The sequence below is a fragment of the Artemia sp. Qi Xiang Cuo genome, chromosome 13, assembly GCF_049724085.1.
Source record: "Artemia sp. Qi Xiang Cuo chromosome 13, ASM4972408v1, whole genome shotgun sequence".
Classification (NCBI taxonomy): Eukaryota; Metazoa; Arthropoda; class Branchiopoda; order Anostraca; family Artemiidae; genus Artemia; species Artemia sp. Qi Xiang Cuo.
In genome coordinates, this window is record NC_142806.1 from 57,829,975 (window position 1) to 57,847,548 (window position 17,574).

General features: G+C 33.6%; 1 protein-coding gene across 1 annotated transcript in view; it reads left to right on the plus strand.

Moving 5' to 3' along the window:
- Window positions 1-17,574, plus strand: part of Dhc1 (dynein axonemal heavy chain 1) — a 432,221-nt gene that overhangs the window by 76,792 nt on the left and 337,855 nt on the right. Inside the window, exons 15-17 of the mRNA XM_089098586.1 lie at window positions 3,072-3,228; window positions 7,901-8,088; window positions 16,643-16,837. Of these exons, the coding sequence (XP_088954712.1) occupies window positions 3,072-3,228; window positions 7,901-8,088; window positions 16,643-16,837 (540 nt within the window). The remainder of the gene's footprint in view (window positions 1-3,071; window positions 3,229-7,900; window positions 8,089-16,642; window positions 16,838-17,574) is intronic.

The window sequence follows — 17,574 nt, forward strand, 5'->3', positions numbered from 1 at the left end:
GCCATATATCGAAGTTTAGAAAAAAAAGTTATGTTTTCTGTCAGTAAGAGATAAAATTTGAAGCATTCAAAATAATATTAAAGGAAAATTCAGGATTTTGGAGCTAGTGAAATAAAAACTTCTACTAAACTTACTGAATTCAAACCTTGTTGATTTTTTTTCTAGTTATGACTAAAAAAAAGAAAAAAAACTGATGCAAATTTTTTGATGAAAGGATTACTTGAGGCATCTAAACTCGATGCATAATAATTTTAAGATTTTCGTAATCTTTAATTGATAAATTATTTAATAAAGCTATATATTCCGAATTCACCATCATCTTTTTTCGTCAAGATTCAAAATTTAAAGTGGGAGAAATCATTTTTATGAATTTCAGTCCAAGTACAATAAAATATGCAATTACCCTATTGCCATTTCTAGGGTTTTGAGGGGTCGGCAATACTACATCAATGTAAAGAGTTCTGTTTATTATAACTTCTGCTTCTTTTTTCATTGTAATTTATTTTCGTTTTACGTTTAATTTTTTTATTCACAATAATTCGCGTATTAGCTGTTTAATTTCCATGGAAAAACTGCTTTTGTTTTATTTTTGACTAATAACGAAGGTCTGCTGCTTCATTATCAAATATAATTTTAAAGCAATTGAAATTCGTCTTCAAGCAGTCTATCTTGGATGACAGTTTTATGTGGGAATTGATCACTTTATGAAGCCTTTCAACCTCCTCTTTTCTTCTCTCCCTCCTTCTACCCCCAAAATAAACAAAGAAGAGCAAGCTAGTAACCCCCCCCCTAAAAAAACAACAGATGAATAAGACAGAAAGTGCTGACAAATTTGTAAAAGTCTGGATGTTCTTTGAGAAAGTATCAAACAGTTCGTGGTAACGAACTGTAAGTAAGGAGCGACCCGGCTCAATGGTAACCGAAACTCTAAAAACGGGTTTTTGATACCAATAGATATATCAAAAGAATCAGATTTCAATGCTGAATTCAAATCTATAACTTTCATCAAGTTTAGTCCTACCCATCAAAAGTTACGCGCCTGAGAAAATTTGGCTGATTTTCAAAAAAAGGGGGAAAGACCCACTAAAAGTTATAGAACCTTAATGAAAATCACACCATCATATTCAGCGTATCAGAGAACCCTACAGTAGAGGTTTCAAGCTCCTATCTACAAAAATGTGGAATTTCACATTTTTTGCCAGAAGAAAGATCACGGATGCGTGTTTATTTGTTTGTTTGTTTTTTTTACCAGTGGTGATCGTATTGACCCAGTGGTCCTAGAATATCATGGGAGGGCTAATTGGAATGGAAATTAAAAGTTCTAGTGCCCTTTTTAAGTGACCAAAAAAAAGGAGGGCTACTAGGCCCCCCCCCACGCTCATTTTTTTCCCAAAGTCACACGATCAAAATTTTGAGATAGCCATTTTGTTCAGCATGGTCGAAAGTATGATAAATATGTCTTTTAGGATGACTTAATCCCCCGAAGTTCCCAGAGGGAGGGCTAAAAGTTATGAACTTTACCCAATGTTAACATATAGTATTGGTTATTCGGAAGTATACAGAAGTTTTCAGGAGGTTTTTTTTTTCTGGTAGTGGAAGGGACGGGTGGCTCGGTGGTCATGTTGGAGGATCTGTCCATAAAGGAAGTTTTCATGGGGCAAGGGAAATTGCCATGAAGGGGGTACCGGACTTGCCAGCATTATTTATTGGTTATTGGGACTTATACAACCATTTTCAGGAAGGATTTTTTCTGTAGGGGGGGGGGGCTAGAGGAGGGGGTTACTCTAGAGAATATTTCCGTGAAGGATGTTTCTTTGGGGTAAGGGACATTGCTGTGAAGGGGGCGCCGGATTTCCAAGCATTATTTAAAAAACGATCAGAAATTAAATAAAAAAAAAACAAGTTTTTTCAACTGAAATGTAAGAAGGAATATTAGAACTTAAAACTAACAAAAATTATAACATATGTGATGGGGTTCTCCCCCAAGTCAATGCTGCACTCTTTACGCTACAGTTTTTTTTTTTTTAGTGCTTTCAAAAGAGCTATCTATTCTAATTAAACGGCCTTTGTGATTCAGGGGTTTTTGTATCAAAATTTTTTTTAAATTTTAACGTAAAGAGCGTGGAATTGACTAAGGGGAGAACCCCCTCATATACGTAATAACATATACTTAATAAAAAAAAACAATAAAAAACAAGCAATACAGCTCAATAGTAATCGAAACTTTTAAAAACGGAATTTTGATGTCAATAAATGTATCAAAAGAATGTGTTTATAATGCTGATTCTAAATATATAAATTTTATTAAGTTTAGTATTACTCATCAAAGGCTACGAGCCTGAGAAAATTTACTCGATTTTTTAAAGAGGGGGAAACATCCCCTACAAGTGAAAGAATTTTAATGAAAATCACACCGTCAGATTCAGCGTATCAGAAAACCCTATTACATAGGTTTCAAGCTCATATCTGCAAAAATCTGCAACTTTGTATTTTTTGCCAGAAGAAAAATATACGAATATAGAAGTAAGTTACGTAAGTTAATTTGTTAAGACATCCATTTAGCGAAAGAAAATTAAAATTTTTATGCAAATAAGAGATGCATTAACTAAGAAACGATCAGAAATTAAATAAAAGAAACAATTTTTTTAAACTGAAAGTAAGGAGCGACATTAAAACTTAAAACGAACAGAAATTATTCCGTATATGAAAGGGCTGTCCCCTCCTCAACGCCTCGCTCTTTACGTTAAAGTTTGACTCTGTCTCACAACTCTATTCTTTTTAAACAATAAAAACTTTAGCGTAAAGACCGAGGCGTAGAGGAGGAAAGAGCCCCTTTCATATACGGAATACTTTTTGCTCGTTTTAAGTTTTAATGTCACTCCTTACTTTCAGTTCAAAAAACTTGTTTTTTTTTATTTAATAAATATTAGAAGCCTAACTGTTTCATCATCTGAGTTACATTTGGTAGAAGTATGTATTTGTTACTTGGATCTGTAGTAATGAGCTTTTAGATCTAAATTAAACTGTTTTGATGATAAGTGGTAAAAAGAATTTAATAATTGATTTTTCAGGCTTTGAACATGTGCCTGGGAGGTTGTCCCGCAGGCCCAGCTGGAACAGGAAAGACAGAAACAACAAAAGACATGGGCAAGATACTCGGGAAATATGTTGTTGTTTTTAATTGCTCTGATCAAATGGATTTTCGAGGACTTGGTCGAATTTTCAAAGGTGATTTTCAGAACTAAAGTTCGTTTTTTAAACTCATTTTTTTTTAAACCACTCCTGTACCTAAACTAAAAGGCTTTTGTAGCTGGATTTTTGGTGCCATTAATTACTTGATGATGCTCCGCTTGTCTTAGGGGTCTGATTACCATGGTAATTACCAAAATTAGTAATTTTGTTAAATAATTGAAATTAAATTATTATATTATAAATTCTATAATCTTAAAAATTTAAAATTAAATATACACTAAAATTAAAAAAAAAACTAAAATTAATTTACAGAATTCTTTGTAATAATAGCTATTTTTATGGTAATTACCAAGGTTTTTATCAAATTTTTCTTTGTTTATTGAACTCTTTCTCCTAAACTAGAGGTTTACATCAACCAAAAGGTTAGTTGACGTAATTAGATTACTATATTCTATATTTTTAAATTCTTTAAAAATAAAATTAAATATCCTCCGCATTGCTGGTATTACCTACCTTGATCGAATCTCAAACGTCGAATTTCTTGAGTGTCTAAAGATCCAATCAACAATCCTTGCCAAGATCTAATTCAAGCAACTTTGGTGACTCAGTCACGTAGAACGAATGAGGCACTTTCGTCTCCCAAAATCATCTTTGACGGCCATTTTGACAGTCACCTGACGGCCATTTGCACTGTTCTCATCCTCGAGGTCATCCCTAAAAGATTTAGAAGGAAAACTTTCGCCTCATTGGCTTTCCGACCCGAGGCATACAGAAGACATATCCACGCCATTACGAAGAAAGAGGCCCAAAGACACCTCCAAGGACGGACGGGATTTATTTCAAGCCAATCGATTCTAGGTTTGTGATGTTATCAGTTACTTGGTGATGTCCTGGTTCTGGTTTCTGGTTTTAGAAACCAGATGAATACCGTATATCCAGACTGCTGGCCAATATAACAGATTAGAATTTTACAAAGCAACATTGCCTTATATTATAAGTAATGACCAATCACCTAGTACAATAGCCTCAGCACAAAAAATGGCATTGTTCAAAAGGGTCTTTATTGGCACTTATTATGCTTGCGGCACTTACTATAATCCAGGCCTGCAGACAGGGTTGCCAGCCCCCGTGCAGCTGACTGGAGATAACTACTTCAGGAGGACTTAATTAACAGGTGATGTTACTTCAGTTAGCTGTAAGTTTAGTAGAATTAGTCGTTTATTTTGTAGTGGATCTTTTGTGACTTTTTTACTGGTTTTGTTGCGACTATTTTGCTTTTTAATTATTGTTTCTTTGATTGTGATATCTTGTTTTGATAAATTTTATAGTATTTTATTTAGACTTCACCAAAGACCAGTTTTCTATTTTAGGATTTTCTTTTTTTACAACCAACTTCCTTGTTTTGGCTGTTTTGTTACTCTATTCCTACCATTTAAGCTTTTTCTCAGAATATACTTCTTAAAATCAATCAATTAATTTTTTTCTTTACTTGGATGTTTAGAAACTTGTTCCAATACACAAAATGAATCAGAATATCGTTGCTTCTATCGTCCTTATTTTAATTTTAGTGTCTATTTTGAGGTTTGATTTTTATATTGTCCTTTGGACTTTCGACTGTTTTTATTATTATTCTTAACTGAGGTTGCCTGAGCGGATGTCTCCACCGAAATACTTGCATAACTTTTCTTCATTTTTTTTTTTTGCTTGTTGTTATTGTCCTCGTTTCTCTCTTCTTTATGATTTTTTGTTTTGATATGCATGGACACTTCAAATCTACTGAAAACGTATTGTCCTTGATACCGTGGCATGAAATATTTATGTAAGAGGAAATTCTGAATTTTGTACATTTGAAGTTACAATAGTTGAGAATATCCATACAAACTTAGCCAGTCCATGAACAAAGCAAACAAGGTGTTGCTTCAAACTTAAATTTTTATGTAAAGTATCTCTGGCTATAAGCATGTGTCTTAAAAAGTTTTAGGTAGTGTTAAAGGGGCCAATGTCCCACTTTGTGCCTTTAGTAATATAGACTCAAAATTCCTCCGTGATTGCGCTTCAAGCAAGACATGACATGGATACCTTTCTTCTAAAACGCTAACGTGGAGAGTGGGAGTGTTAATGGGATCACTTCGTCCCTCCAATCATACTGTTTGAAGTCTTTTCGTTATTCAGGTTCAAGAAATATTTAACATGCCTGTGTTTTAACTTTAAAGCTGATTTGGGGACAGATGGGGGCTGTTTGGGGACTAACTGAACCAGTTTGCTTTTTCAATGATACAGAACAAAAATTATTAGGGTTTTGTTTTTCAAAAGTATGCGAAATTTCTAAGAAACTGGTAGTATGAACGGAAGATGGTGTTCTAGGAGACATTGACCCACTTTAAGCTTTATAACACAGATTAAAGCCTTTTTTCTGTGTAACTGTGCTGCGATTAAACAATAGGATTATATCAATAGTTTTGAAGGAATTTTTGGAAGACGTAGACTGTTTTTTTTTTAAATTAAAAAAACCAGAAAAGAAATCTATAAAAATCTAAAAATAGTAAAAAAAACATGGAAAATTAAGAAATGATACGAATGACTGACCAAAGAACCTATGCTGAACTTATTGAAAGACCACTGTCCCTAAACATAGCTGGATATTTTTAAGAGCATTTTTATATCAATTTTCTAATTTACCAAATTGTCAATTTTCCAATTTTGATTGCCACGAAAGAACGTCACATTTTCTTCTATCTTTTAGACCTATTTTTAAAAGCGGGGCTATTTATGGAGTATACACCACATTATTCTTAACTAAAGCAAAAGAAATAGGTAAATCAAACGAAAAGAGAGAAAAGGAATTGCGGTTTATTGTGGTGTGGACTAGTGTCCATAAGTTCCATAAGTCCATAAGTGTCCCATGGAGTGTTTGAGTGTTTGTGAAAATAAATATTTTAGAGTATACTTAATAAAAATAATAGAAAGCAAATGAAACAGGTAAATAAAACGAAAAGAGAGAAAAGGAATTGCGGTTTATTGTGGTGTGGACTAGTGTCCATAAGTCCCATAAGTCCATAAGTGTCCCATGGAGTTTTTGAGTGTTTGTGAAAATAAATATTTTAGAGTATACTTAATAAAAATAATATAAAAGGAAAAGAAATAGGTAAATAAAACGAAAAGAGAGAAAAGTAATTGCGGTTTATTGTGGTGTGGACTAGTGTCCATAAGTCCCATAAGTCCATAAGTGTCTTATGGAGTTTTTGAGTGTTTATGAAAATAAATATTTTAGAGTATACTTAATAAAAATAATAGAAAGGAAATGAAACAGGTAAATAAAACGAAAAGAGAGAAAAGGAATTGCGGTTTATTGTGGTGTGGACTAGTGTCCATAAGTCCCATAAGTCCATAAGTGTCCCATGGAGTTTTTGAGTGTTTGTTAAAATAAATATTTTAGAGTATACTTAATAAAAATAATAGAAAGGAAATGAAACAGGTAAATAAAACGAAAAGAGAGAAAAGGAATTGCGGTTTATTGTGGTGTGGACTAGTGTCCATAAGTCCCATAAGTCCATAAGTGTCCCATGGAGTGTTTGAGTGTTTGTGAAAATAAATATTTTAGAGTTTACTTAATAAAAATAATAGAAAGGAAAAGAAATAGGTAAATAAAACGAAATAAGAGAAAAGGAATTGCGGTTTATTGTGGTGTGGACTAGTGTCCATAAGTCCCATAAGTCCATAAGTGTCCCATGGAGTTTTTGAGTGTTTGTGAAAATAAATATTTTAGAGTTTACTTAATAAAAATAATAGAAAGGAAAAGAAACAGGTAAATAAAACGAAAAGAGAGAAAAGGAATTGCGGTCTATTGTGGTGTGGACTAGTGTCCATAAGTCCCATAAGTCCATAAGTGTCCCATGGAGTTTTTGAGTGTTTGTGAAAATAAATATTTTAGAGTATACTTAATAAAAATAATAGAAAGGAAAAGAAATAGGTAAATAAAACGAAAAGAGAGAAAAGGAATTGCGGTTTATTGTGGTGTGAACTAGTGTCCATAAGTCCCATAAGTCCATAAGTGTCCCATGGAGTGTTTGAGTGTTTGTGAAAATAAATATTTTAGAGTTTACTTAATAAAAATAATAGAAAGGAAATGAAACAGGTAAATAAAACGAAAAGAGAGAAAAGGAATTGCGGTCTATTGTGGTGTGAACTAGTGTCCATAAGTCCCATAAGTCCATAAGTGTCCCATGGAGTTTTTGAGTGTTTGTGAAAATAAATATTTTAGAGTTTACTTAATAAAAATAATAGAAAGGAAAAGAAATAGGTAAATAAAATGAAAAGAGAGAAAAGGAATTACGGTTTATTGTGGTGTGGACTAGTGTCCATAAGTCCCATAAGTCCATAAGTGTCCCATGGAGTTTTTGAGTGTTTGTGAAAATAAATATTTTAGAGTATACTTAATAAAAATAATAGAAAGGAAATGCAAGCTATTTTGTTGGTACTTTATTTGTTGGAAACATCTTTTTGTTGAAAATTTAAATTTAATGTAATTTTTTCATATGTACAACAAGCACATGAAGCTTATTATTTTATTTGTTTGATTACCCAGCATTCAGATTAAACTTCGAAATAATTCTAAGGTTGAAGTTATGTCTACTGAAAAAAAGGTCACTTTGTTTTTTCTTGCAGCCATCTTTCCTTTGTGTTTACAAAATTTACCATATTTTTCTAGGACTTGCTCAGTCAGGAGCCTGGGGCTGTTTCGACGAGTTCAATAGAATTGAGCTGCCAGTTTTATCTGTAGCTGCCCAACAGGTTGCCACAGTTCTGGCTTGTAAGCGAGAGAAACGAAATCAGTTTATCTTTACCGATGGTGACACAGTTCATATGAATCCTGAATTTGGTATTTTTCTTACCATGGTAATGCATACAATCTTATAAAATCAGTGGATTGTCCAGTAATGTACATTAATTAAGTTGATCGAGTCTTCGTAATGTAAGCAAAACAATCTTAAAATTTAAATACATTTCAAAAACATATCAAAAAAAGTTTTTTTTTCAAAATTACGCTAAAGTGTTTGTTAGTACTTTCAAAAAAGCTATTTATTCTAATTAGACCCTTTTTGATTCAGGGGTCATTCTTAGAGAATTGGAACAAAATTTCAACTTTAGCGTAAAGAGCGAGGTATTGACGAGGGGGCGAACCCTCTCATGTACGTAATAATTTCTGTTCGTTTTAACTTTTAATGTTGCTCCTTACTTTCAGTTGAAAAAACTTGTTTTTTTCTTTATTTAATCTAGCAAAAAAGAGGACCTGGTGGCACAAGCGTATGTTATCAAGAGTCATAGCTCTGCTTTACCTGGAAATGCTAATCAGAGGCAACGCTATAGCGTTGCCTATGGCAAAGGCCATACGGCTCCAATGTTTTATTATTTATTTATTTATTTATTATTACTTATTTTTTTCCCTGAGACACTTCTTATGGAAGGGGTCGTCGTAAAAACTTCAAAAGGGGCTCATTCGATTGGAAATCGAGAGTTCTAGTACCCTTTTTAAGGGTCAAAAGTGATTGGAAGGCAAAGAACACCTCTTCAACGCCCACCGTTTCCCAAAACACATCCAATTAAGATTTTGAAATAGCCATTTTGTTCTATGTAGTTGATTTCCAGATAGAAATTATGTTTTTCAGGAGGACACTCCCCCACAGCTCTCAGGGCAAGGGTTGTAAGTTAGGCCCTGGGGGCATATAAGGTTTTTACAGAAAGTTTTGTCGTAAAAATTTCAAAAAGGGCTTATTCAATTGGAAATTCAAAGAGCTAGTGCCCTTTTTAATAGTCAAAAGTGATTGGAGGGCAACTAACCCTCTCTTGCGCCAACCTTTTCCCCGAACACATCCAATCAAAATTTTGAGATAACCATTTTGTTCAACGTGGTTGAAAATTCTGGAAGTTAGGTCTTTGAGGATTACCCACCCCCACAGCCCTCAGAGCAAGGGTTGTAAATTATACCCTGGGGGCATATAAAGTTTTATTGAAAGCGTTGTCGTAGAAACTTCAAAAAGGGCTTATTCGATCGGAAATTTAAAAGGCTAGTGCCTTTTTTAATAGTCGAAAGTGATTGGAGGGCAACTAACCCTCTCTTGCGCCAACCTTTTCCCCGAACACATCCAATCAAAATTTTGAGATAACCATTTTGTTCAACGTGGTTGAAAATTCTGGAAATTCGGTCTTTGAGGATGACCCACCCCCACAGCCCTCAGAGCAAGGGTTGTAAATTATACCCTGGGGGCATATAAGGTTTTTATAGAAAGCGTTGTCGTAGAAACTTCAAAAAGGGCTCATTTGATTGGAAATTTAAAAGGCTAGTGCCCTTTTTAATAGTCGAAAGTGATTGGAAGGCAACTAACACCCTTTCCCCACCCACCATTTCCCCAAACACATCCAATCAAAATTTTGAGTAGGCCATTTTGTTCAATGTAGTTGAAAGTTCTGGAAATTATATCTTTGAGCATGATACTCCCCCCAATGTCTTCAGACAGCCCCCCCCCCACGCCCCTTTTTACCAAATACATCCGATAAAAATTTTGAGATAGTTATTTTGTTAAAAATGGTTCAAAGATCATATAACAAAACTCTGGTATCGACACAACCCCCCAGGGCCCGGGAACAGGCGTTGGAAGTTATTCCGTGGGGGCATATATGGTTTTTATGGAAGGTATGCTCGTATAAACTTCAATGAGGGCTCATTTGATTGGAAATTGAAAGTTCTATTTCACTTTTGAAGAGTAAACAGAGATTGGAAGGCACCTAGCCCCCCTTTCCACGCCCTTTTTTCTGAAACCCATCTGATAAAAACTTTGAGATAGCAAATTTGTAAAAAATAGTTTGAAGACGATATAACGAAAACTCGACACAGCCCCCCAGGGTCGAAGGCAGACGTCGTAAGTTATGCCCTGGGGGAATATATGGAGCTTGTGGAAGAGATGTTCGTAAAAACTTCAGTGAGGGCTAATTTGATTTGAAATTGAAAGTTCTAGTTCAGTTTTTAAGAGTTAACAGAGATTGGAGGGCATCTAGCCCCCCCCCATGCTCATTTTTTCCCGAATGCATCCGATAAAAATTTTGAGATAGCCATTAAGTTAAAAATTGTTCAAAAGTCAGAAAACAAAAACTCAGGTGTAGACACAAACACCCAGGGCCCAGGGGTGGGCGTTGTAAGTTATGCCATGGGTATATATGGCTCTTATGAAACAGGTACTCGTATAAACTTCAGAGAGGGCTCATTTGAATGGAAATTTCGAGTTCACTTTTTAATGGTCAAAAGAGATCCAAGGGCAACTAGTCCCCCCATCACGCCTTCTTTTTCCAAACTCATCTGATGAAAATTTTGAGATAGATATTTTGTTAAAAAAAAAATAGTTCAAAGGTCGGATAAGAAAACTCCGGTCTCAATACATCCCTTCAGGGCCCGGGTGAAGGTATTCCTAGTTATACTCTAAAGGATTTACTGTTTTTCCAAAAAGGATGCTCGTATGAACTTCATAGAGGGCTCAGTTGATTGCAAATTGAAAGTTCTAGTTCACTTTTTAAGAGTCAAGAAATTTAAAGGAAACTAGCCCCCCCCCCATGCCCTTTTTCTCCAAACCCATCCGCTACAAATTTTGAGATAGCCAGTTTTTTTAAAAATTGTTCATAAATTAGATAACAAAAACACCGGTGTCAACACAACCCCCCAGGGCCCAGGGGGTAGGCGTTGTAAGTGTTGTCCTTGGGGCGTGTATGGTTCTTATGAAAAGGATGCTCGTCTAAACATCAGAAAGGGCTCATTTGATTTGAAATTGAAAGTTCTAGTTTTAAGAGTCAAAAGAGGGTAAAGGTTTTAAGAGGGCAAAAGTTGTAAATTATGCTCTGGGGGCATATAAGGGTTTTATAGAAAGTTTTGTCGTAGAAACTTCAAAAGGGCTCATTTGATTGGAAATTGAAAGGGCACTGCCCTTTTTAATAGTCGAAAGCGATTGAAGGACAACTAACCCCCCTGTCACACCCACCATTTCCCGAAAGACATTGAAACAAAATTTTGAGATGGCCATTTTATTTAACGTAGTTTCGAGTTCTGGAAATTAGGTCTTTGAAGATTACAACCCCCCCCCCAAACCCTCAGGGCAAGGGTTGTAAGTTATGCCCTGGGGGCATATAAGGTTTTCATTAAAAGGTTTTATATTTGTATGCTACCACTGCTATTACAATTACCACTAGTCCCTGGCGTCGCACCTATTATAGGCAGCGCAATAGCGCTGCCTAAGTAAAGAACGATGTGGGCACAATGTATCATTTTTTGGGTTTTTTTTTTGGTTTCTTGGTCTTAGACCAGGGCACTTCGTATCGATGGAGTTGTCGTAGAAAAGGGCTCATTCGATTAGAAATTGGAGTGGCTTGTGCCCTTTTTAATAGCCAAAAAAGATTGGAAGGCAACTAACACCCCTTCCACGATCACCATTTCCCCAAATATATCCAATCAGAATTTTGAGATAGCCATTTTGTTTGACGTAGTTAAAAAGTCTTGAAATTATGTCTTTGAGGATAACAGTCCCCCCACACCCCTAATTGCAGGGGTTGTAAGTTATGCCCTGGTGGTATATGAGGTTGTTTTTTTTTTGAAAGCGTTGTCGTAGAAACTTCAAAAAGGAATCATTCGATTGGAAATTGAAACGGCTAGTGCTTTTTTTAATGGTCGAAAGTGATTGGATGGCAAGTAAATACAAATGAATGTGCATTGTCAGGTTAATATACATATACTGATATTTAGTAATCAAAATGTTAATATTATTTGATCTATTAAATTTATATAAATAAAAGTTCAAATAGGGATAAAATCCTTTTAATAGACAGTGTTTTTTATAACAGTGATAGAAATTCACAAAAATACCAGATATTTCGGTCACATATACAGTGACGGTCATCAGTGGTAAAACTGTAGTGGTAAAGTGGTAGAGTTTTACCACTGATGACGGTCACTGTATATGTGACCGAAATATCTGGTATTTTTGTGAATTTCTATCACTGTTATAAAAAACACTGTCTATTAAAAGGATTTTATCCCTATTTGAACTTTTATTTATCGTCATGGAAAGGCAGTGTGGTCTCCGAAATTATCTATATTAAAGTTATAAAAATTAAAATATTTGTTTTTCAATAAAGTGCAAATTATGTTCTGGCCTTGGGAAAGCATAGGGGTTTTGAGCCCTACTCATGTTAATTTCTGCTGATTTTGACTTTGACTCGGTTATTTGTTGTAATTTCCGTTCGTTTTGCGTTACATTTATTTTTCGATGCTAAATTGTGGTGGTTTCACGCTTGGTAGATTATTTTATTTTATTTTTGCTCATTTTTGGTTTAGTGGAATTCTTTACTTTTCTTTGAAAAACTTATTTTATGGAAAAAGCTTTTTAATTACTTACGATTAAAGAATAAATGAAACCCAAAACGAACAGAAATTAAACAAACAATAATAGGAAAAACATACAACAAGTAATAATCTAAATGAATAAATAGATCTTAAAGCGAGTAATGATTAGATTGAATATGAAAATCAAGCTTAAAACAAAAAAAAAAAATTTTGCTATTGAAGTACAAATGAAACTAAAACGAACAGAAATTAAATAAACAATCAATGCAAACAAACATACAATATATATATTAATGTAAATGAATATATAAATCTTAAAACGAGTGAAACTTAAATTGAATATGCAAATCAAGCTTGAAGCGAACATAAATCACTACAAACAAGAATTTAGGTATCGCCTCCTTCTCTCACTGTAAAAGTCTAAAACCTACTGCGTCATTGGCTCTTTACTGAAAATTATATGCGTCTTGAACAGTCATGGAAATTATAAACAGCATCAAATTGAATATTTGATATTTAATGATATTAGTTTTTGAAAGATTCATGAGTTCAAGAAATTATTTCACTCTAATTTTTTTTTTTTTTCAATGCTGTAAGAACTGGAAAAAAAAATGTTTGTAATATAATTCATTTTCAATGAAGCACCAATGACTTAGTAGGCTTTTGGTTTTTATTTACAGTTAAGGAAGGGGGCAGTATCCAAACTCTTGTTTGTAGTGACGCTATATTAGTCTTGAACAACTTTAGAAAAAACTAATAAATTAAACTGAATATTTGATGTATAATGATATTAATTGCTGAAAGTTCATCAGTTCAAAATTTTACTTTAATTTTAATGTTTATTTTCAATATTAAGTACAAAAGAAAATATTTGTAATATAATTGGTTTTCAGTAAAATGCCAATGACGCAGTAGTTTTTAGACTTTTACAATGAGCGAAGGAGGCGATACCCAAACTCTTTTTTGTCATGATTTTTGTTCGTTTTAAGCTTGATTTTTATATTCAATTTAAGTTTCACTCTTTTTAAAATTTATTTATTAATCTACATTAAAATCTATTGTATGTTTGTTTGCATTGATTGTTTATTTAATTTCTGTTCGTTTTAAGTTTCATATATACTTCAATACCAAAATATTTTTTTTGTTTTAAGCTTGATTTTCATATTCAATCGAAGTATTACTCGCTTTAAGATATATTTATTCATTTATATTATTACTTGATGTGTTTTTTTCCTATGATTGTTTATTTAATATCTGTTCGTTTTGGGTTTCATTTATTCTTTAATAGTAATTTCTGGTCGTTTTGTGTTTTAATTTGAACAGGTATTTGTATATACTGAGCTTAAGTTTAAAATGACCTTTACTTTTCTTTAAAAAACTTATTTTTCGGGAAGTTTTTTTCAATTAATGGTGTGAAATAGGCATGCGCAACTTTCCTAGACTTAGACTACTTGGGTGATGTCATAGATAAAAAAAAGGTGAATTAACTTCTCTGACAATAGGTCTGAAAATTAATGTTAAGAAGACTAACTCGCTTAAAGTAGGAATAAACGGGGATAAAGATGTGGTGCTTGATAATAAGAAAACTGACGGGGCTTATAACTTAGCTTGGTAACATTTAGTAAGGACAGTGGAGATGTAAAATGTCAAATAATATAGGTGCAAGCTGATTTTGGTAAAAAAAAAAAAATTGGGAGAAAAGAAAGATGGGTTTTAGAGTTAAGATTACGATGCTAATAACCATTAGAGGTTGTGACAGTGGTGAAGCACAAATATGAAAAGTTGCTATCTCAAAGTGAGGAGGAGTGAGTGAGGAGTACCAAATTTTTTCAAGTGGTTTTTCTAACATTAGTTTTATAGATTTTAATGAATTACTGTATTACAAATAACAAAATGTACAAAAATGCGGATTGATTCAACTCTACCTCTAGGATTGTAATGAAAGAAAGATCAGATGTTCAGGTTATGTTTCTCAGACGAAAGATAATAGGTAGCCTAACATTATGCCAGGTTACAAGGACAGAATGTCTTGGAAGGATATGGAAAAAGGTGATAAGAAAAGATTAAAAGTAACTAGAACCTTCTTGGGGGAGAATGAAAAGTGAAGCTCTGAACAAATGTGGTGGAGGAGGAGCCTAATCATCAGTGTTGGCCTCAGGCAACTTGGTGATGTGACAAGCTGTTAATAATATTCTTTGTAATAAGCTTTTATGTATAAGCCGTTGTAGATTTAAAACAAAGAGAACAATTTGCCAAATTTCAAATTAAATGCCAAAATTCATCTGGTGATCTTTGGTGATGCTGGTGAATTTTGGCGTTTCATAATATAAAAAAAAAACACAAGATTAGATCTGAAATTTCTGGAGCAGACCATGAACATTTTTTGAGGAGATTTTTTTTGTGTATTTTGGAAAAAGCATTTCTAAAAGACATTTTTTTGTCTATTTTGGAAAATTTGAAAAATCCTTATGTTTTGCTGATTTATGTAATGCAATGAAATTTCCCAATTAAACATTTTACAGCATCAATGAAAAATTAATTGGGCATTTTGTACTTTTCTGAAAGTTTTATTCTGAAAATGATTTTAGACCTTAATGATATGTTCAATGATTTACATTTTTCTACTGATTCGAAGAAAATTCTGTCTTATAGTCTTTTATGAATGAAATATGCCCTTACAAAATTTGACAAGAAATAAGCCTACTCTATAGCTAAAAATACAACGAGTAACTTTTACAATAAGTGACTAAGTGTTCTATGACAATATCTATGACAATTTAAAATCAGCTTATAATCATACAACCAAATTTATGGTTACAGCGAAATTTGGTTATGGTACAACCAAATTTACGGATAAAATTAGGGGAGGGGGTGTGGTTTTAAGAAGCAGAGGGTCTTTTTTTGCATATTAATTTGTTGTCCGTTTGAAACTTTGATTTTCTCTTTTTCGTCATTAAGAAAGTTCTTTAATAAGTGAAGATTATCCAAAAAAAGAAAAATGTTGTTTTCACAAATGACACAGCTAATATAATAGCTAACATACTTTTAATTTTCTGAAAGGAATTTGCGTTATTAAAGGGGAAAGGAATAGTGACGAAGTGTTAGTTCTTAATGCATGAGTAAATATGCTTTTTATTTTCTGAAAGGTATTTACGTTTTTAAGTGGAGGGAATACTTTTTACTGAACCCAACCATGGAGCCAAGCACGTAGTAGGATGCCATTCTCTCGTAAAAAAAAAAATAATAAATAAATAAAATGCGGCCTAGTCTGAGATTTCCAAAACTATTTAGTCAATGTTGCCGCGCAATTGTCATTTTTCTGATTGAAACCACTTTACTTCCAGAAATTTACAAATATTAGGACTCACAATTGACAAAATTTCATTTGGTTGAGAAATGGAAAAATCCGAATCTGAGTTTATTTTCCTGAAAATGTTGTACTGTATAAGCCCAAACGCATGTTCAATTTCTGTAGACACTGTCTTTGAAATCTGGTATTGAATATAAAACATTAAACGGGGTTCAACTTGTATTAAAAGTGAACTTAAATCGCCCAATTGAATTATAAATAATTAAAAAACCCGATTTATCGTTGAAGAAAAAAACTTTTATGCCAGTTAAACGTCATTATGCACAGTGGTATTTAATGTTTTTTTCATTATCTTTTCCATCATATAAATTTTGCATGGGATAATAACTCTAGATGGCATATAAATTGTTTTAAGCTCCCATTTATATATTCTAACTGATAACGTTTGCTCGGAACTTCAATGTCGTCACTTTCTAAATGTCGTATCCAAATTTTACGTCTTTCTGAGATAAATGTCAAACAACATGAGCTAAACCTTCTTGAAAGGTAGAATCAGCAGAATTGTGTATATTTAAATCAAAACTTGATCCTCCTGATCTACACCCCTTCTGCTGATTCTTCCTTTGTGGACATCTTAGTAAGCTGTTTTGATAATTACCTCAGAATTGTGAACATGCCAGACGCGACGTTTAGGCTTCGCCTAAGCGTTAGGCGTCGACAACAGCGAAAATATTTAAAACTGGTTCGTTTTCTTACAGAATCCTGGTTATGCTGGACGACAACGATTACCAGAAAACTTGAAAAAGCAGTTTCGTCAAGTTTCCATGATGGTGCCAGATAGACAGATTATTATTCGTGTTAAGTTAGCAGCATGTGGTTTCCTGGAAAATATTACACTGGCACGAAAGTTTTATACCCTGTACAAACTATGTGAGGAGCAATTAACCAAACAGGTATATCGAATAAATTGTTAATGACCGAACGACAACTGGCCAAATAAATGGTTTATTTGGACTTTTGAAAGACTAAATGTTTAATTTTCGGAAATGTTCAAATTATGGGCCCGTGTACAAAATATGTGAGGAGCAATTGACTAAGCAGGTATATTGATGTAACTGGGTTTGAAAATATAACGAATGATCAAACCGTCTAAATGATTATATAGACGTAAAGAAGACAGCTGTTTAATCTGTGGGGGGGAGGAGAATGGGGGAGGGCGTGTTTCACCCCTCTTGTTTTTGTAAAGTCGTTTACTTTGACCTCATTGAAGCCCCATGTGCTCAATTCTGAGACAGTGTAAGTTGTATTTCTCGGTGGAAAAATGGCTGATTTTCAAAAAACTTAGTAGATAAAACCTAGTAGATCAGTTGTAGATATCAAATACCAAATTTGTTTGTAGATAGAATAGAGGCGTTTTATTTTATCGCTTAAATTTAATGTTCCAATGTAGTTTTTCCAAATAATCGTTTAAATTAAACCAAGTTCAAAGGGACCGAACTGGTAGCAACTCATGCCATAAAAACCTGCTTATGCTCGCCTGTTATTTGCTTTTGTCTGGTCGTTCAGATCAAGCCCCTACATTTTGTGTAGTCATCTAAGTTCTTTATTTTGGCCTTATCAAGATCTGAGATGCTCAATTCAGTCAGAGGCAGGCAGAGATTGTATTTTACTTCTCCTGAAAATACTTTGG